The following is a 20,986-nucleotide window of genomic DNA, read 5'->3' as shown; positions in this document are numbered from 1 at the left end:
ATTTTTACAAATGTTGGATGAAATCCTGGTGTTTTCAGCCATATATATTGAATTTTTTTTTTTGTCATCAACAATACATATTCATACTGACTCTGTAAACTAAACCGGGTGATCTGCATCCATGTGAACGACGAAAGACGATTTCTTTCTAGCACTGCGTGCTAGACTATCCACCTTTGAATTTTGCGTTCGTGGTACATAGATAAGCTCTGATCGGGTGAAACTCTCTCTCAGGATCTTGATATTTTCCAAATAATTTGCAAAAGCTGGCAATTCCTCTGGTTCCGAAACCATCTTCACCAATTGAGAACAATCTGTTGCAAACGTGACCTGAAATTGACGTAAATTCCTCATGCATTCCATTGCCCATAGTAGCGCTTCCATCTCCGCATGAAGAGGCGAAAGACTAGCCCGGACATTCCTCGCCCCTAACAATCCATCGAAACCTTCCAAAGTACTGAGCCAATCTTGTCCTGAAAAAATAACGCCCTCTTTCCACCAGCCATCTGTAAAACACCATCGTCCTGGGATCGACGACAATATCGTATCTATTATTGGTGGTGGCGTCCTCTGGTCATTCACAACTTGTGCCTCAGCCCACAATGTTGATTCTGTTTCAGCCAATTTAAGGGTATCCATAGGGTCCATATCTAAATTACTGAAAACTTTATTATTCCTAACTTTCCAGATGTACCATAGTATCCATGCAAACTGGTGATCCTCCATCTGTGGTAAAAATCTCCAGAATAGATGATTCATGTTTGTGAAGAAGGAAATTGTTGGAAAAATAGCTGGATTTGATGGTATCTTCGAAAGAGTCCAAACCTAAAGAGCTGGAGGACATTCAAAGAACACATGATTTACTGATTCCTCAGGAGCTCCACATCTTGCACAACAAATATCCCCTTGAATCCCTCTTGCTTGTAAATTCTTCCGCACTGCTATACACCCTGTCACTAAATTCTTCTCTATTAGACGCCATAACTGTTTACCCCAAACCTCCTTCCTCCTTATCTACATATACCTTGTCCCATGATTTTCAATGCATGCCTCTTGTACTTCCCCCTGCACTCCACCAAAATTGTGATACCGGGCTTGTCAGTTTTTGTTTTCTATATTGAACCTTTGTTGTGTGTTTTTCTAAGGGAAATTTTGTCCAATATACATTAAAAACTTCAAATTCACTATCTAACTAAAAGACACACCCTCTCTCCTCATTCCTATTCCTATATCTCTCTAACCTCTCACTAAAAATCTAATTACCTTTTCTATTTGGTTATTTCACAAATAACCCATTTTTGTAATATGTATAATATTGTACATGTTAATGAAATTTGCTATTACTTTCTCTTAAAAAGACATGCATGATCTCGTACGATAGAATAAGTAGAACATTGAAATGTGACGGTTTTCTGTAGCATTTGATAATCTAAAATTGAAATGATAAGAGGACTGTAGTATTTTGATATTTGTCATTTTCCCTTTCTAACTTGCACAAATACAAATCAATATAGAGAAGATAAAAGTTCTGGAAAGAAAACCACGGTTATGAGAGACGGTAAAAAGATTTTTGACAGAAAACATTATTATTCTTTAATACCATGAAAGAGAACCCAAGAACATGCAAATAAAATTAATAAAATTTAACAAGATAACATTAGGAATTTAACAAGACAATTCCTAAGGTAACAATCCCTATCACGTAAGCATCAGAAAACAAAAAAAAAGTATTAGATCACTTTTATAGATAGTTGTCTCTCTTATTGTGGTCTGATTTATGCGGTCTTTAACAAGTTGTGGGGGAAAGAATTGGGTTCAAACCTCATAAACCCAGATTAGACCTCATTGAGTAAAGCTTTTCCTTTAAGAATCATTGCAGATGATGAAAACGAATTAATTCTATAGTTGATGTTGACATGTTTGGTTGACTTTCTTAACATTTTTTACCAAAAAAAAAAATGTTTGGTTGACTTTCAAATATAAAAAATGTGGTCAGCTTAGACGCTAGATTAAACACTACTTGCAATCTGTCAATGAATCTCATTTTGTTACCATTAAGCTTTCTGAAACTCCTCTAATGGTAGCATTGTGGTCGTGGCTAACGAGACCAGCAATTCCTTAGCTTCGGCTCCACGCATCAAAACATCTCCTAACAAATTTGCTTCATTAATCTCTTTGGAAGGAGAAGAAGAAGTTCTAATAGATTCAAGCAAAGAAGTGAAATTGATGGATATTATGACATCTTCTGGAAAAAGAATATTAGAGAAATATCGGTTAGGCCATCAGCAAAAAATAGGAAGATTCACTTGCAATCTACGGATGGTGGACGAGAAAACCGAGGACGTAGGAACTATCACAGTGAAGTCAAACAGTTTTGTGAAGCATGTAGAGAATTAAGCACAAACTTAATATATATTTTTAAGAAGCAAACAATAATTGATATATTGATTATTTGTAATGATGCTTAAGTTATACAGAGATGATGCAGGATGTACGTACATATTCTATACGCCTGGTTGATGATGATGCTTAGCTGAGGATTTCTTGGTGCCCAAATTTGAGTGCCTATCGAACGAAAGGGAAGATAATCGATTGTCATAAAGTTCTTGAGATCCCATGCGAGATGAAACTATCCACGGCGAGAAGAGACCGACAATTTGAATAAGTTTACTACAAGCCCTTTAGGAGATAGCATATTTTTAGGCATTGTAACGGAGGGGATACCGATGAATGATTAGCGGATGTAACAAACACTTTTTTTTTTATTTTGCTAAAGATGTAACAAAAACTTGTTGGTAATTGTTGATGTAAAAGGTCTAAATCTTAACTTGATAATGGGGAACTCTCATTTTTCACTCTCCTTTTAATTCGATCACTCGTTTGTGGTAGTTAAGCAGAAATGAAATAACACACAAGGTATAGCCAGTTCACGTTACAAAATGAGATCGCTACGTCTGGTCGAGCTGGCACCACTTTCGGCTAACGTTAGTTATTCTTCATACCCTTCTAAGCTGTTATAACCAAACATGTGAACTCTTCGTGTTTGTTTCTTATACAATAGCTGAGACCTTCTTCTTGGGTTAGAGACGTCTTGACACAGTCACACAGGCAATAATTTCACAGAAATGAATTTATTTTCCACCAATGGACAGCATAAGTGATATCCCTTGCATCAGGGTTCGTCCTAGGTCATTTTTGCATAAATCTAGGTGAAAATAATCATAGTGAATTTGTGATACAAAGATCAAACATCGCTGGAGTAGCTTTGAAGTTCATCAGATTAAGGAAATCTTCACCAACAGCGTGGAGCTTAACAGCTTCCTCCATATATAAATTAGGCTATCATTTGTTGAGTTCTCCACAATTGTGTTTGAAAGAAAAAGCCCTTCTGTATATTAATATTTCGGCGTAGCAAAACGTAATCAAATTTTAACTGCAATTTGAAGTTAATTAATACCTACCAATCTTATTCTTACTCTCTTAATTATAATCTCTAAAACTTTCTAAAGCCACTCACTTTCTAAAATCTCTAAAACTTACTGTTGTTTGATCGAAGCCAAACAACGTGAGATTTAAAAACAAACAAAAGAAACAATTTTAGATTAATAAATAAAATTCACTGGAAAAATCTAAATTAATTCCATAAACATTTCTTTAAGTGTCATTAACACTTTTATATGATAGACGAGCTAGGTGAAACAGGGAGGGTTAATAAAGTATGAATACGAGTGTCAAAAATGGATAAAAGTTAATAAGTCAATCCAACCCGATTCAAACCATTGATTTTAATTGATAGAAAAATTGTGTATGATTTGGATTAGCGGATAAAATGGATTAATTGATTGGGTTAAATGTTTCAAATCGAAATGGATAGTGAGATATTCATAACCAAAATAATAAAAATCATAACCAACAAAAACTCAAATCAAACATATAAACAAAAGATAAGCAAACCAATTTCTAAACTGATTTTACTAAACCATGTTTTATATTTTTTTTTTAAATATCTAAATTAAGTTTAACTAACCATATTAAACTAAATATAACCTAAATTTCTAATATATATATATATATATATATATTATTTTGGTTGTTTTAATAAGCACAAATTAAATTATATTTGCCTATCAAAACAGTAAAATTGATTTTTTTCATAAAATCGCAAATTTACATTTTGCACTCAAAATTTTTCGCTCAAATCACAAAATTTGTTTCTCATCAAAATCATAAAATCATATTTTTCCGCTAAAACCGTAAAATCGTGTTTTCTCGCCACAACAAAAAAAATGAGTTTTCCGCCAAAACGGTTATATCATGTTTTCCTACTAAAATCGCAAAATCATGTTTTCCACTAAAACATCAAAATGAATTTTCTGTCAAAACCATTGTTGACAGCAGTCTTTTTCGTTTGTCATTTTCTTACTTGCAAAAATACAAATCAATATAAAGAAGATGAGGTTCTGGAAATAATACCACCGTTATGAGAGATAGTAAAAAGATCTTTGATAGAAAACACAATTCTTTAAATTCATGAATGAGAACCCTAAGAAGCAAAATAAAATTAATAACATTTAGCAAGATGACATTAGTAATTTAACAATATAATTCCTAAGGTAACAACCCCCAAAACATGTCTATGTTTTGTTGCAAGGATTAGAGAACCAAAAACAATATGCATTAGGTCAGCTTTATAGATGTTCTCTCATTTTTGGTGCTCTGATTTATGCGGTCTTCAACAAGTTGTGAGGAAAGAATTACAAGAAAACAATTAGGAAACTTGGGAATCAAAACTATCTTTTCCATATTCTGGACACATTTACTAGAACTTGAATTCTTTAAAGGGGATGGCATGTTGCTAACTGTCAGATGATGTGTGTCGCATCTTTTTTTTTTCCACTGAAATTCATTAAAAACGAAATAGAGTAGAGCCCAAAAACTGTGGTCCAACTCATGAAGTCCATTACAAAGTAGAAAAAGCTTGAAGGACCTTCTTGTCCTTATTGTCTGAAACGATTTCGATGATTTCTTTAGACTGAATGTTGCCGGAGATAGCTCTGATGAGCGTTGAATTGTCGGAGAAGACTTTGAGTGATGAGAACTCAAGAGAAATCGCCATACTAAGCGCCAATATCATCGCGACCGCTTCAGCAATAAGAGGTGATCCAATGAAGCTTTGACCCGTCGATCCGTGAATTGGAGATTCGAGTTTGTCACCTGAGAAGAAGACCCATACCAAACCTGCTTTCCTACCAGCCTTGTCCCAGGCCGCATCGGTCTTGCAAGTTATGAAGTCGTCGTCTTGCTGAGTCATGTCTGCTTGTCGTGATCGCCTAGGAAGACCTGAAGGTACAATGCTGGTGTCTTTGTTCCAGGCAGCGTCGGTCATACATGACACGAAACTGCTGTTGGGATGGCTCCTTGGTGCTTGTCTGACCCGATCTTGATGGAGGGAAGGCACTTTGATTGCTTCCCTGGCTTTTCCTTGCGATTGAGACCGGCTTTGGGACACCAGAAACTTCCTTAGCGATTTTTTAGTCTAAAATCATTCTCGTATATATGGGTAACTCTAAAGAAGATTTCAAACATTTTATATTCTATTCCTAGAATAAGTCAAATAGCTTTGGGTCTATCGGTTCATATGTCAACTCATAAAACCAGATAAGACTTCATCTAATTGGCGAAGCTAAGACTTTGGTTGAGATTGAATTGAGTGAAGGTTTTTTTTAAGAAGAACCGTTGCAGATGATGAAATATGCTTTGTTGCCTTCCAAATGTGAAAGATGTGGTCAGCTTAAACACAAATTTAAACACTGCTTGCAATCTGTCAGTGAATCTCTTATAGTTACCACTGACCTCTCTGAAAATCCCTCCAATGGTAGCATTGTGGTCGCGGCTACTGAGACAAAAAAATTCCTACTTCCTAGCAATCCTTCAAGCACCAATCTTGATGTATGTAATAAATCAAATGAAGTCCACATAGTTAATTATGCGGATGTAAATGATCTGGTTTCCTTAACTACTATTTCAGTATTTGAGAACATGTAAATGTCTCCTGTAATTATATACTAGGATATGACCTGCGCAAGGTTTATTTGTATATATTACCGATAGTTTCTTTTATATATTTGATCATTTTCTTTATATATATAAAATATTTTTTTGTTATTATATAATTTCTTTCCGATGGATCAGATCAATTTTTATTAAAAATAATAGAACAAAACTATAATTAATACATCATGGGTTGATCGGATTGGACATTAAACAAATTATGACATAAAAACCTTATTTTTTCCATCGAACACATTCTTGAAAAAAGTGAACAGTATTGTTTTCACAGTTGAATTATTTTGACTTCTATCTTCCATATGGTTTTGAAAGCTTTCAAATCAACCATCGAATTGATATATGTCATTTTAATGTTTTTAGTCGTATACTTAAGGAAAACTTACATTTTTGTAGTTTAAAGTCGTTTAAAAAAATTCAAAATATAACATATAAGAAAAAATCTAACATATAAGAAAAATATAACATATAAGGTGTTCTCATTTTTGTATTTTAAAGTCGTTTTAAAAAAAAAATATAACATATAAGGTTTCTTCATTTTTGTTTAATTTAAAGTCATTTAAAAAAATTCAAAATATAACATATAAGAAAAAATATTTTTTTTTTATTATATGGTTAATGTGATTGTTTATTTTTTTAATAATATAAAATTAAACAAAATGAAGAAGGATACAAAAATTGTTATCAAATCTTTATTATTTATAATCATTAATTGTCATATATATGTAAATCATATTAGGTAATTTCGTAGTTTTTATTTAGGGATAGAATACACACTTCTTATATTTTAGGTTAATATAATGTTCTCTAGTGGACATTAAACAAATTATGACATAAGAGCCTTATTTTTTCCCTCGAACACATTCTTGAAAAAGTGAACAGTATCGTTTTCACAGTTGAATTATTTTGACCTTTATCTTACATATGGTTTTGAAAGCTTTCAAATCAACCATCAAACTGATACATGTCATTTTAATGTTTTTAGTCGTATACTTAAGGAAAACTTACATTTTTGTAATTTAAAGTCGTTTTAAAAAATTCAAAATATATCATATAAGAAAAACTCTAACATATAATAAAATATAACATATAAGGTGTCCTCATTTTTGTATTTTAAAATCGTTTAAAAAAAATATAACATATAAAGTTTTCTCATTTTTGTAATTTAAAGTCATTTTAAAAAATTCAAAATATAACATATAAGAAAAAATCTAATTTTTTTATTATATGGTTAATGTGATTGTTTATTTTTTAATAATATAAAATTAAACAAAAATGAAGAAGAATGCAAAAATTGTTATCAAATCTTTATTATTCATAATCATTAATTGTCATATATATGTAAATCATATTAGGTAATTCTGTAGCATTTATTTAAGGAAAAAATACACACTTCTTATATTTTAGGTTAATATAATGTTCTCTAGTGGACATAAACAAATTATGACATAAAAACCTTATTTTTTCCATCGAACACATTCTTGAAAAAAGTGAACAATATTGTTTCCACAGTTAAATTATTTTGACTTTTATCTTCCATATGGTTTTGAAAGCTTTCAAATCAACCATCGAATTGATACATGTCATTTTTAATGTTTTTAGTCGTATACTTAAGGAAAACTTACATTTTTGTAATTTAAAGTCGTTTTAAAAAAATTCAAAATATAACATATAAGAAAATTCTAACATATAAGAAAAATATAACATATAAAGTGTCCTCATTTTTGTATTTTAAAATTGTTTAAAAAAAATATATAACATATAAGGTTTCCTCATTTTTGTAATTTAAAGTCATTTTAAAAAATTCAAAATATAACATATAAGAAAAAAATTATTATTTTTATTATATGGTTAATGTGATTGTTTAATTTTTTTTTAACAATATGAATTTAAACAAAAATGAAGAAGGATGCAAAAATTGTTATCAAATCTTTATTATTCATAATCATTAATTGACATATATATGTAAATCATATTAGGTAATTCCGTAGCTTTTATTTAAGGAAAGAATACACACTTCTTATATTTTAGGTTAATATAATGTTCTCTAGTGTTATATAATTATGGAATAATGTGACACCATTAGATTAAACTATATTTTATATTAGATGCTCTAGAATTCTTTGAAATAGAATTTAAAAGGCATTTAGAGTGCCACCTAGAATTTGGAGTTTTTTTTAATTAATACAAAATTAAGGTTCTAATTTTTCAAATGCTTCTCAATTAATATATAGGGGATATATATATCAATAAATCTATTAAAACTCTGATTATGGTGTCTGCCCCAACGCTGTCATGTACATATATATACTTTGATAGCTCACGCAAAACCTATGGTCCAACAGGCTAGTAGTAAACAAGTTTGCCTCATTAATCTCTCTGAAAGAAGAAGAAAGAAGAAGATCTAGCAGATGTTGACAAGGAAACAAATTCGATGGATGTTATGACACATTATGGAAAGAAAATCATTTGAGAAAGACCACTAAAAGCTAGCTAGGGAGATGCACTTGCAATCCACGGGTTGTGGACGAGGAAACCTAAAACGTAGGAACCAAAGGGGGAAACAATTATAATTAAGAACTATTTTCTACCTCTAAAATAAATCAAAGTGAATGATCCGATTGTTTCTGGTTCATTTTTTTTTTTTTGTCAGCGTTTCTGGTTCATTATATTCCTTACTTTCGTAATAGCTTGTTGAAACTACAGGACAATGGATTTCTCAAAAAAAACTACAGGACAATGAGTTTGTAACTGACTTTCAATATTTAATAAAAAAGATGAATATTGAAAAAAAAAAAGCTAACTTTAGGACGCTTGTTGATCCAACTGATCAAGGAATAATTCCTATGAGCTGTATTACAAATAGTTTTGATTTCTGACTGATGTGTTAGTCACTTTTGATTTACACTCTTGATTTGAGAGTTTTAGTTTTGACACGATATTATGATATAGCAACATAAGACTTAAGTATGCGACAAGCGCCATGTTCGGTAAGATGCTGTCGTGATTAACTTCAGGGATCAAAAATTAAACATCAACGTAGGCAAAAGAAACATAGGAAAAAAAATGGTGGAGAATAAGAAAGGCATCATTTTGATTACTTTTCATAAGAGTTGGTGTCACCTTGTTGATGATGCGTACAAAGTTTCTTGAGATCACATGCGAGATGAATCTGTTGTATCGGACGAGAGGGAAGAGAAACTATTGTCACAAATTTTCTTGAGATCCCATGCGAGATGAATCACCAACGATCTGCATAGGCTTACACCATGCTCTTTAGAAGATAGCATACACTACAGGAAATGTGGTTAGTAATAGCGGACGAAAAGCGCTATCATTTTGGTTTAATAGCGTTCTTTGGACGCTCTGACATCACCCGTTATAAAAAGTCCAACCCTTTTAATAGCGATTTTCCTCTGTGCTATTACTAAGTGTATAACAATAGCGCTTTTGTGTTCGCAATTGTTAGTATTTATAATAACGTTTAATAAATGTTATTAGAACCAAATAATTTGATTTTTCCTAGTAGCAAAGATAGCAAATGTTTCGTGTTATTAATTAGTTTTATAATTATCCCAAAATTAATTAATAATAATTATTGAATTGATTTTTAAATAATTAATTCGAAAATATGAAATAAAAACAATATAAATTATTAAAATTCCAAAAATCAATATAATTATTCAAATCCCATAACACAACATTATCACATTCATACAAACCATCACACAAGCATACAACATATCATCAATCTACCACTAATAAACCTTCACAATCATTCCTAACATATACACTATCATCATCCATATCATCACCCATATCATCAACTTCTTGGACAGGTAAATGAGCACCACCTAAACCCCTATTCTGTTTCCAACTCATGATAACCTCTAGGTGGTGCTCTCATAACAACATACCAATTTGAAGCATCATCCTCCCTAGAGTAGAAAACCTGTTTCGCTTGAGAAGGTAGAATGAATGGATCTTTCAAATAGGCTGCTTGGTTCATATGAAGGTTAACAAGAGTGAAGCCATCTTCTTCCTTCACACCATTCGATGTGTTTGCCCAGTTGCATCTAAAGAGTGGCACTTTGAACATGTGATAGTCGATGACCAAAATCTACTTTATCACTCCATAGTATGTAATCATATCCGCGACCTGTCTCATATCTCTTGCACTTGATCTACACATGCTAAAGGCTTCATAAGTTACTCCACTGTTTTGTGTCTTCAGCTTGACCGCATCAGTATGAAACTGTTGGCCATTGATGATGAATCCTTTATGTGCTAAAGCAACATTTCTTGGTCCAAATGCCAACCACCTTATCTCCTTAGAATGACTATCTTTTGAGTCTAAATGAATCTGCCGCAGGAAATCAGAGGATTATCATCAAGCCGAGGTACTTAAATTATAATCAAAACATGATAATATGTACCACGAAACCAATCATCAATCTACAAGCTAACCAGTCATAAAAATACTAAAAATCCAGACAGTTTCATCAAGCTATAAGCTACTCAGACATCAATTCGCTAAAATATGGACATGTTCTTCAAGATACAAACCAGGCATCATGATACAAGCTAACTAGTCATCACCAAACAAGCTAACCAGTCATCACCAAACAAGCTAACCAGTATTTACAATAATAATCAAGAAAAGAATTTGGAGTTTGTAACCTTATTTTTAAGCCATTCTGTAAAGTGTTCAGTATGGTTTTTCCATAACAAAGTTTCATTTTTAGCCAATCGAGCATCCTTAGCTTGCAACTCTTCCAAATGCATCCTGATTTTAAATTAAACAACAGTATATGAAAATGAAATTATGAGTAAAACAAGTAGAAGAAACATAGAGAATTACTTACTCAAGAAAGGGATCCAAAGATGCCATGTTCATTAGCACATATCGATGTGCAATGTCTCTATCTTTATCTGACAGGGTAACCTCTATACCCTTCTGCAGAGGTCGGCCTTCAACCACCATTCTATCAGCCTCAACATCTTCATTACGATTAACTGCTTCTTGAACTGGTACTGATTCTTTAAGGAACTCTAAACAAAATGCAACACATTCTCCAGCTAAATACGCCTCAGCCATACATGCTTCTGGCCTTGCATAATTCTTAACAAAAGCCTTTAGTGTTTTCATGTACCTATAACTCAGGAAATATGAATATTAGTCAAACATCATTGTGGGAAGTGGATATATTGAAGAGAGATGTTGATCAAACCTTTCGAAGGGATACATCCATCGGAAGTGAACTGGTCCTCCCAACCGTGCCTCTCTTGATAAATGTAGTGGAAGGTGAAACATGATATCAAAAAGGGCTGGAGGGAAGAAGCGCTCCAGCTGACACATTGTCTCCACAAACTCTGTCTCCATGGATATAAGTTTCTCTGGGTCAATGATGCGCTGACACAACCTGTTGAAGTAACTGCATAATCTATTTATGGCTATCCTAGGACCCCTATGTAACAACCCTCTTAATGCAGCTGGTAACAAGTTCTGTACTAAGACATGATGATCATGCGACTTTAAACTACCAATATTTGGAGGGTTAACTGAAACACTATTCGCAATATTACCACAATAACCATCAGGGCCTCTAAACTTAGCTAACCTTTGGCAGAAAATGGTCTTCTCTCTCTTCGATAACCAGTAGGCAGCAGGAGGTAAGTATGTTTTCTTTCCCCTCACCTCTGTGTGCAAGTGCTTTCTGATTCCAATATCTTCTAAGTCTTTTCTTGCTTTCAACCCATCTTTTGACTTCGCACTTTGCATCAACAGAGACAATATAGCATCGGACACATTCTTTTCTACGTGCATAACATCAATATTGTGACGAACAGGCAACTCCTAACACATTAAACAAGAAACTGTTAGACATATTGATCTCTTCTTCCAGTAATCAGATAATATAGGTCAGTTACTATAGTTTACCTTCCAGTAAGGTAGATCAAAGAATATTGATCTCTTCTTCCACCGCCATAGTTCATTTGATTCTTCACACTCTTCTTCTTGTAACCTCTCATCATCTTCCAACTCTAGTCTTTTCCTTTTTTTTTCCTTCTCTAGAGGTCTACCAAAATCATTCGTAAAAGCTTGTAGTGTCTCATATATCTCAGCGCCTGTTTGTATCCTATTAGCATTCCCTTCCTCCACAGTGTTGTCAAACCAAGCTTTTTTATATCTGTAACGATGGCCAGGCGGTAGTCTCCTTCTGTTACTCATGTAGACAAACTTGCGGCTAAACTTAAGCCACCTTGCAGGTGTATCCTTTCCACATACATTGCAGGCTTGTTTCCCCTTTACTTTACATCCAGACAGTGTTCCTAAGGCTGGATAGTCACTGATACTCCAAAGCAGCAAGGCTCTGAGATTAAAGTTCTCCTTCGCAAATGAGTCATACACTTCAATACCCTCAGCCCACAAATCCTTTAGATCGTCTATCAGTGGTGCTAGGTAAACATCAATGTTGTTACCAGGAGCAGTAGGACCAGGGATCAACAAAGTCAGCATTATATTCTCAGCCTTCATACACATGGTTGGAGGCGTGTTATAGTTCACTAACAACACTGGCCATGTGCTGTGATTGGTGCTTTGCATGGAGAAAGGGTTCATCCCATCTGTAGAAATCCCAAGTCGAAGATTCCGTGGATCAGCAGCAAAGTCTGGCCATTTAGCATTCACTTGTGCCCAAGAGATAGAATCAACAGGGTGCCGCATTGTACCATCTTCAGTGGCATTGGTATAGTGCCAACGCAGATCTTCAGCCATCCTTTGTGATCTAAACATCCTCCTAAACCTGTCCTTGATTGGAAAATATCTAAGGACCTTTGCCGGAATCCCCACCTTTAACTCATTACTGTGCTTATCCATTTCCCATCTTGAAACTTTGCATCTTGGACAGCTTTCTAGGTTCTCATACTCCTTCCTATACAATATGCAATCATTCTTGCAAGCATGAATACTGTCGTAGCCGAACCCAAAGATCTTCAGAAATTTTTTGATTGCAGCTAAACTCTTGGGAAGAACATTGTCTTCAGGTAGCAAATCCTCAAGTAAAACCAACAGCTGATCAAAGTAGTTCTCCGACACACCACTTTTAACCTTGAATCTGTAAAGTCCCATGATAGCTGAAACCTTTGTGTGCTTGAGACAATCCGAGTATAATGGCGTTTGAGCGTCTCTGAGCTTTTTCTTAAACTCAATTTCCTCTGGTGCTTCATCGTCTTCGTTGTCAGTTGTCGGGTTTGGACCACCTTCGTCCATGGAGAATATTGTCTTAAACAAATCAAACGCCTCTGTTTCATATTGAAGAACACTGTCTTCTGCAGAATCTCTTTTTTCTCCATGAATACTCCAACGAGAACTCTTATACTTCTTATCCATACCCCTAATCACCAAATGCTCCACAATTTTATCCAGTGACTGATGGCTCAGATTGCGGCAGTCTCTACAAGGGCATAGCATTTCAGACAGACTTCCCAATCTTTTTGCGGACGAATTCACAAAATTAGTTGCTCCTTCTGAATACTCGTGGCTATTCCTACAAGAATCAGACAAAAGAAGTTAGCTTTATTTCAATCGGCGAGTAGAAATGAGATCGAGGGATTTTAGGTTATACCTTGGAAGCCAAATCCACGACTTATCCATTTGCTTACTTTCAATCGGCGAATACAGGAACAGCTGGTTTGATTTTAGCTCGAGAGATACATGTGCTTTCTTTAGGGTTTTTTTCGATTTTAGATCGCGAGACAGAAAGGAGTTTCGACAGAAAGAGAGATGTTGTGTTCTGAAATTTTCCGAGTGCAAACAGAGACAGAAAAAAATGAACGGTTGTGATCAAAGATTTGGAGAGAAATCGGACGGTCTATGATTAATCCGAGTGCAATCTTAGTAGTTGCTCCTCATTGGCTCAAAAAATAAAAAGAATGGCTAAGATTGAAGTTGGGAAGACACATCCATCGGCATATGGTTTGCCACGTCTGCAATCTTGGAGGTTACTCCTTATTGGCTCAAGGTATTAATTTCGTTTGAAATCTGGAAATTAATATATAAATATGATTTTGAAGCAAAAAAAATTAAATTAAATCTTAAAAATCAAATATTCAGTTTTCCAATTTTACAAAAAAAAAATTGTATGAATATAAATTTTTTATGTGAGCTTTTATAAGATTGATCAATCTAGCTCATATGTTCATAAACACTACTACTTATTTGTATGTACAAAGGCTTTAGGGTATAGGGTTTGAACAAATGAGTGTTTATAAAATTTATAACTAATCAGTTTTGTGAAATTAAGATTACAATATCCTTTTAAGAATGAACAAAATTGTGAAATCAAGTACAATTAGGGTATAGGGTATAGGTTTGTACTTTAGGGTTTAGGGATTTCACTTTAGGGTATAGGATTTTAATTTTTGGTCTTCCCGTCTGTGGATTTAATTTTTAAAGCTTATGGTTTAATGTAAAATTATGCACTTAAGGGTATAGGGGTTAACAAGCTAAACATTTTCACACATAACCTTATATCATAATATAACACATAATTTTTGTTTTTTTGTCTGCTAACTGTTACATAATATCATACATGATTTCAACCGAGTAAAAAAGTACCTAAACATTCGATCACACACTAGAAATACATAGCCGATGAGAACCAACTTGAAAAATGTTTCAGACGACAATTTTAGACAAACTTGATTTTGTCATTTGGCCATGCCACAACCGAACCCATTGCATCAGATATGTATTCAATCTCTGAATTTGGCCTCCAGACTTTTGCATCACCGATCTTAGCCACATCAATCCACACCTTGCTTGCATTTGGACCTAGGGGTACAAAGTGGCACAACTCATTCGGATCCGTTGAAGCTACCCTTCCTTCAGCTACCTTACGTCCAGAGTTGTTGCAATCCAAGAGAGTGCACTTCTGCTTCGGACTTCTGGTCGAACTAGTGCTGCCTGGACTCTACAACTCAAACAAGATGACAGAAGCAAGTTCCAACATCAATCAAGGACGCAACATCAATCATCAGGCAAATAAAAAAATTTAACTTCATGTCAATTACATACCACTGCTTTTTTCTTGGCTGGCTTCGAAGGTGATGCTATTTTCTTCCCTGCACATTTAGTTGGTGTTACTTCTGTAGCAGGTGTAGGCATGACTTCAACCTTTAGGACTGGCCATGCTATTTTCTCGCTAAGTGCATCACCAATCAAGAACATATCAGCGGTTGGCCTCCACAAATATGCTTGATCATTGAACACCTTCACTACTTCGACACTAACAGCATTGGGACCCAGAGGTATGTTGTTAACCATGTCTTTGGATTTTGAAGAGCACACGAGACCTTCAGCAATGACCTCGTCCTCATCATTGGTCCAATCATATATCTTGCATCTTCGATATTCACCTTCCTTGCTTTGCTAAAACAAGATTTGAAATTAGAAATTTTAGTAATGATTAGAGATGACTCAATTGTTGTAAGAAGAAAACAAGATTTGAAAATTTACCATAGATAAATCTTCAGAACAGTTTGGATCCTTATCCAAAATCACTTTATCCATTGGCCAAGATATCTTGTATCCCACAGCTTCATCAAGAGTTAACACATCCGTAGTAGGCCTCCAGAGTGAAGCTGATGCGCTTAGTGCATACTTAACTACGATAGCCACTGCATTAGGACCAATTGGTATACGACCAATTTTGTACTTCGGTTCAGCAGAGCAGAATTCTCCTTCACCAACAACAACATCCTCTGATTCAATCCAATCCAGTATTTGTACTCTGACTCCTTCTTTGAATCCACCACTACTCTCAGATGTTTCAGCATCAACATTACTTTTCTGAGAAAAGGCAACGGAAATCGTAAATGTCTTAAAACTAATTGACCAAAGGTAATGAAAAGGATTACCTTCTTCTCAGCTAATTCTCGCACCATCCCCTTTAACTCTTCAATCTCACTTTTCATTTCTGCAATCTTAGCGTCTCTAAATTGCAGATATGCTAGCTTATTAGCTGTAATCCCTCTACCAAAGCCCCTTACTCGTCCAGGTTTGTCTTTTCCCAAAACCTTGCTCACAGCATCTTCCCTTATGTTATCAGCAGCTGATGTGGAGTCCATCCGACTGTCAAGTGACTGTATTTGTTCCTGATACAATCATTTAAACACAAAATCATTCATTGCCATAGTCTATTAACTATACACAATATACAACTTCCATAATGCTTACAATAGTCTCAGCAAACTGGGGCTTCACAGGTCTGCCATCAGCATGAGTGTGTCCCGCAATCCAAACCTTGGATCTACTCACCTTACTTGGGTCTTTACTCTTTTTTTTCTATATGAAAACAAACATATCTCACTACCATTTTAATCTAACAAGCTGATCTACAATATGTAGATGTTTGACTACTCTTTTACCATATCATCAGCTAAACGAAGCATTCCTTTGCGGCTGGTGGTGTGAGGAATCTGATTTCTTCTCATCGCTCTGTACTTGTTACTCGTTTCCTACAATATAAATATGACATTGATTATATCCATCAGACATGACCTTTAAGGATGAAACTTACTTAGTTGTAGATAACTCACTGTGAAAGATTTGGTAGTCTTACTCTTAACCCAAGTGTTCCACAGTTGAAGGGATGGGATGTTGCTCGGTTTTAAAGCTATTCTCTCAGCTGCAGTCTTCGCCACACGTACTTGTGACACCAGCCTTGACTTCCCAGCCCTCCACACATTTCCCAGCTGCTTGAAAATAACAGCTTTCTGCCACTCTTCTTGCAAGTTAAACCTCCCCTGCATCACAATAATCAAGTTAAACATGTTTATAATTTCATCTTGCGGTTAAACAAAACATACTAATATATATACAAACCTGAATTTCTTCCCACATTGTTGCTTTAGTCGCTGCATCAAGTTTTCTCCAATCGGCAAGTGTAACCGGAACATGTTCCCTCACAAGAGGACCAAGAAACGACGATAGGGTTACTGAACCAGGTCCAACATGCTCACCAATGTCATTGAATGTGACCATAATCTTATCATTGGGATTTTCAGCCACTCTACGCAACTTTGTAGGTCCTCTTTTATTTTTTTTTTGAAACTTCCCCCCCTGCTAGCTCAACTCCTTCAGTACTAGGAATCTCATCATCTTGCGCAGTGCCATCTTCTTCCATATCGCAAGCTTCCTCTTCGTTCCCTTTCTCATTAAGAACTCCATCATCTTCCATATTGGCCGGTTCTTCTTCATTCTCTTTCCCATTGAGATCTCCATCTTCTTCATTCTCTTTCCCATTGACATCGCCATCTTCTTCATCCTCTTTCCCATTGACATCCTCTTCATCGTCTTTATCTTCTTCAGACATTGACTTCTCAGCCTGATCATCTTCTACTTCATCATCCTGAGCAGGTGTTACATCTTGTACTTCATCATCCTTAGGAGGTGTAACATCTTCTACCTCATCATCCTTAGGAGGTGTTACATCTTCTATGTAATCATCTTCAGCAGCCACTTTCTTGATTCTACTACTTCTTCTCGTTGGCGTTAAAACTAAATTCTTTTTAGGGGAAGCCGTTTTCTTTGCTGTTCTTTTCTTCACTTTTAGTTGCGGTGCCTTGTCCTCTTGATCTACTACCTCCAAGCCTTGATTACGTTTACTCCGACGAGAACCAACTTGTCCTCTTGTCTTTGCCATTTCTGAAACTGATAAACAAATCCAAAATCAAATCAAGCCATTCGATCAAAAAATCTAAACCCAAAATCAAATCGAAACCTTCAATCATATTCAAAATCAAACTGAAACCCACAATCATATTCAAAACCTAATCGAAACCCACAATCATATTCAAAACCTAATCGAAACCTAATCGAAACCCACAATCAAAATCGAATCATGTGTTAACGCGGACATGCATGTGAAAAGAGATTTGAATCAAAGAGAAACCCAAAATCAAAGAGATTCGACTCGAGAGAACCAGTCTCTATTCTAAACTCAGAATCAAATCGAAAAGAACTTCGATGAGTCGGTTTTGATTTTGAGGAATGTGAAGAGAGTGAAGTGAAGAGAATGAAGTCTCGGTTTCGATTAATACTTAAGTTATTTTTAATATATTTTTTCATATACGATAGCATTTAGTTTTTGATTTGCAATGGTAAGGCGCCTCCACTTACCAAATTAACGCGGCTGAATTATTTTATTTTCCCGCGACTACAAAGATAGCTTATACATTTCAAAAACGCTATTATAAAGGCCCGTGTTTATATACAATAGCAGAGAAGCAAAAAACGCTATGCTACGACGCTATTAATACTCACATTTCCTGTAGTGATAGTTTTAGGTACTGTAACAGAAGGGACATGGCGATTAGGGGATGTGGCAAGCTCGTTGGAAAGGAATTTATATTGCATCAGTCGACAGCATAAGCGATCTCTCTGGCTTGTATCAGGGCTCATATCTTCATCCTAGGTCAATTTTTGCATAAATCTTAATGAAATGGCTTTGAAGTGGTGAATACAAAGAACATACATCCCTGGAGTGGCTGTGAAGTTCATCAGATTAGGGAAATCTTCAGCAACAACGTGGTGCTTAAAGCTTTCTCCACATATAGCTTAGGCTATCATGTGTTCTCGGGACTTGTGTTCAGGGGCGGATCTAGCCTCTATAATAACATGGTATTAAATAGCAAAATTATACTACTCCCTCTTTTAATTGTTTAATAAATCGTTTTTTTCGAGAATTGAAACTTGGACATGATGGTGTAGAAACATTAATGAACATTTAGTCAAACCATTGGACTAAATGGGCTTCCACATACTACTCCCTCTATATCAATATAAGTAGTTTTTAAGGTTTTTGCAAATGGATTAAAAAAAGACACTCTTAAAAAAATACAAACTTTTATACAATTTACATTGGTTACAAAAAAAAAAATCATTAAATGAGACTAGTTTAACCAATAAGAAAAAAACAGTATTTTGTAATTGATCACAAAATTCAAATTCTATTAAATTTTATATAGAATAGTGAAAACATCAATTATTTTAAAACAATTTTTTTTTAAACACCATTTAAAATGATACGGAGAGAGCAGCCGTTATTGTTGATTTTCAACAAAAAGTGCATGGAGCAATGAAGGGACTAAACCATCTAAATTTCTAGTTTTCTTAATAAAACTAATGAAAATTAAAAAGTTGTATGTGGCACTTGTCTCACCTAGTCGTAACCTAGGTCTGCCCCTGCTTGTGTTTAAAAGCAAAAAAAACTTCTATATCTATTTCAGCGTAGCAAACGTAATCAAAATATTAACTGCAATTTTTAAGTTAATTAATATCTACTGATATTATTCTTAATTTCTTATAATCTCGGAATTTAAAACCATTTCCTGTCCAGATTCATTTGCTGTTTGATCGAAGCCGACAGTAAGAGTCAATTGCTGTTTGACCGAAGCCAACAGTAAGAGATTTTAAAATAAACAAAAGAAAATGTTTTCAAAAATAAGGAGAAAAATGTTCCTCGCGCCAGGTAGGGGTCGAACCTACGGCCTTAGGAAACAGACGCTCTATCCACTGAGCTAGGCGCAGTTAATTATTTCCTGCCGACTAACTTTTTCAATCATCCGTTATATACCAAAGCACAAGTCACCAACCAAACAAAATTTTGAACCTACGACCTTATTTTTTTAATAAATTGTTTCAAATAATTATGTATCTAAAAAAAATCTAAAGTTACCAAATATTTTTCATTTTTACTCAAACAACCGCTTCTACTGTTCGACACGTTCAAAAGAAAAAACAAAATTCTAACTATCTACGGGAACTGCTCCATCTCCTATATTTATTGTTTCTCTTTTTTCACTCAATAGTTTCAGCTTCTTTGTTGTTTTAGTTTGGTTTAAGTGTGGTAAAGATCTTTTTAAAAGTTCATTCTTTTTTCTTTTCAGAAATCAATTTTTCATGATTCTTTCGACATGATTCAAGTTGAAGATTTTATCAAAGTATACTTTTAGCCTTAATATTTCACAACAACGTGGAAGATCAGAGCATTACTACCAAAAGCATGAAGCCATTCCCAGTGTCAAAAACTATATGGAAAAAGGTAAACACATTTTACATTTCAAAATTATAATATCTAAAAATCTATTTAAATAGATGAAATTCAAATTTTCCAGATTTATTATATAGAAAACATATGGAATTCAAGCTTCAGTGAAATAGAATTTGATTTGAAAAAAAAAGAATTAAGGAAATGAATAACCGAACCGGTTATAGTCTTAGATATAATTTCACAAATAGTTTCAAAGTGAAAAATATGTAACATTTACAGTGGCTATAATTTAATATGTACATATAGTTATAGATACAATATGTAACATTTACAGTGAAAAATATAGAATTATTTTTCAAATTATATCTATAATTTTATTATCTTTAAAATTATAGAATGGCTCTTCAATTTTATCAAAATCTAATGTTATTGAAAATAGAATTCTTAACAATTTAAATTATATTTAAAAAAAATAAAATATTGCATACATCTTCAAAGATTTTAAAATCATTATAATAAAATAGTTTCATTGACTTTTAAAAAATATAAAAATATTTTAATACTCTTTACAAATCTAACAAATCTGTTATTTTTAAAATGAACAAACTCTACCTAAATTCAATTCACTCTACCTCTCCTAATTCTAATAGAACTGAAGTATGATATACAAATATTGCAATAGAATACATGGACAGTTAACATCCCACAATCAATTTTGCTATAAATCATACTACTTTAACATAATAAACTAATCATTTTTTTAACCTTCCCAATTTTTAAGTAATTTCATAGTGCCTCCAACTACGGTTCCAGCCATTTCCATTTACATCCACTTTAACCTTCACAATTTTTCGCACTGAACC

The 20,986-nt window shown here is 34.1% G+C and overlaps 2 protein-coding genes across 3 annotated transcripts; both read right to left on the bottom strand.

Annotated features, from left to right (window-relative positions):
• Positions 1–9,928: 9,928 nt before the first annotated feature.
• LOC106454169 lies at positions 9,929–13,723 on the bottom strand. The gene is made up of 7 exons (XM_013896332.2): positions 13,695–13,723; positions 12,008–13,616; positions 11,298–11,923; positions 10,932–11,219; positions 10,747–10,852; positions 10,191–10,429; positions 9,929–10,142 (listed from the first exon to the last, which is right to left on the bottom strand). The coding sequence occupies exons 1-7, from the start codon at positions 13,721–13,723 to the stop codon at positions 9,929–9,931; spliced, it is 3,111 nt and encodes a 1,036-aa protein (XP_013751786.2).
• Positions 13,724–14,479: 756 nt separating this feature from the next.
• On the bottom strand, positions 14,480–16,787 carry LOC125587898. Of its 2 annotated transcripts, XM_048759246.1 has the most exons (5): positions 16,669–16,787; positions 15,988–16,587; positions 15,587–15,919; positions 15,146–15,499; positions 14,480–15,041 (listed from the first exon to the last, which is right to left on the bottom strand). In XM_048759246.1, exons 2-5 carry the CDS (start codon positions 16,195–16,197, stop codon positions 14,760–14,762), a joined length of 1,179 nt encoding a protein of 392 aa, XP_048615203.1. In that variant the 5' UTR covers positions 16,198–16,587; positions 16,669–16,787; the 3' UTR covers positions 14,480–14,759. The 2 variants fall into 2 exon arrangements, with proteins under 2 accessions (XP_048615203.1, XP_048615204.1); XM_048759247.1 differs by lacking the exon at positions 16,669–16,787 and having other exon boundaries at positions 15,988–16,630.
• Between the last annotated feature and the right edge of the window lie 4,199 nt (positions 16,788–20,986).

The sequence above is a fragment of the Brassica napus genome, chromosome C5, assembly GCF_020379485.1.
Source record: "Brassica napus cultivar Da-Ae chromosome C5, Da-Ae, whole genome shotgun sequence".
Lineage (NCBI taxonomy): Eukaryota > Viridiplantae > Streptophyta > Magnoliopsida > Brassicales > Brassicaceae > Brassica > Brassica napus.
This window is presented reverse-complemented; position numbering and strand designations above follow the sequence as displayed.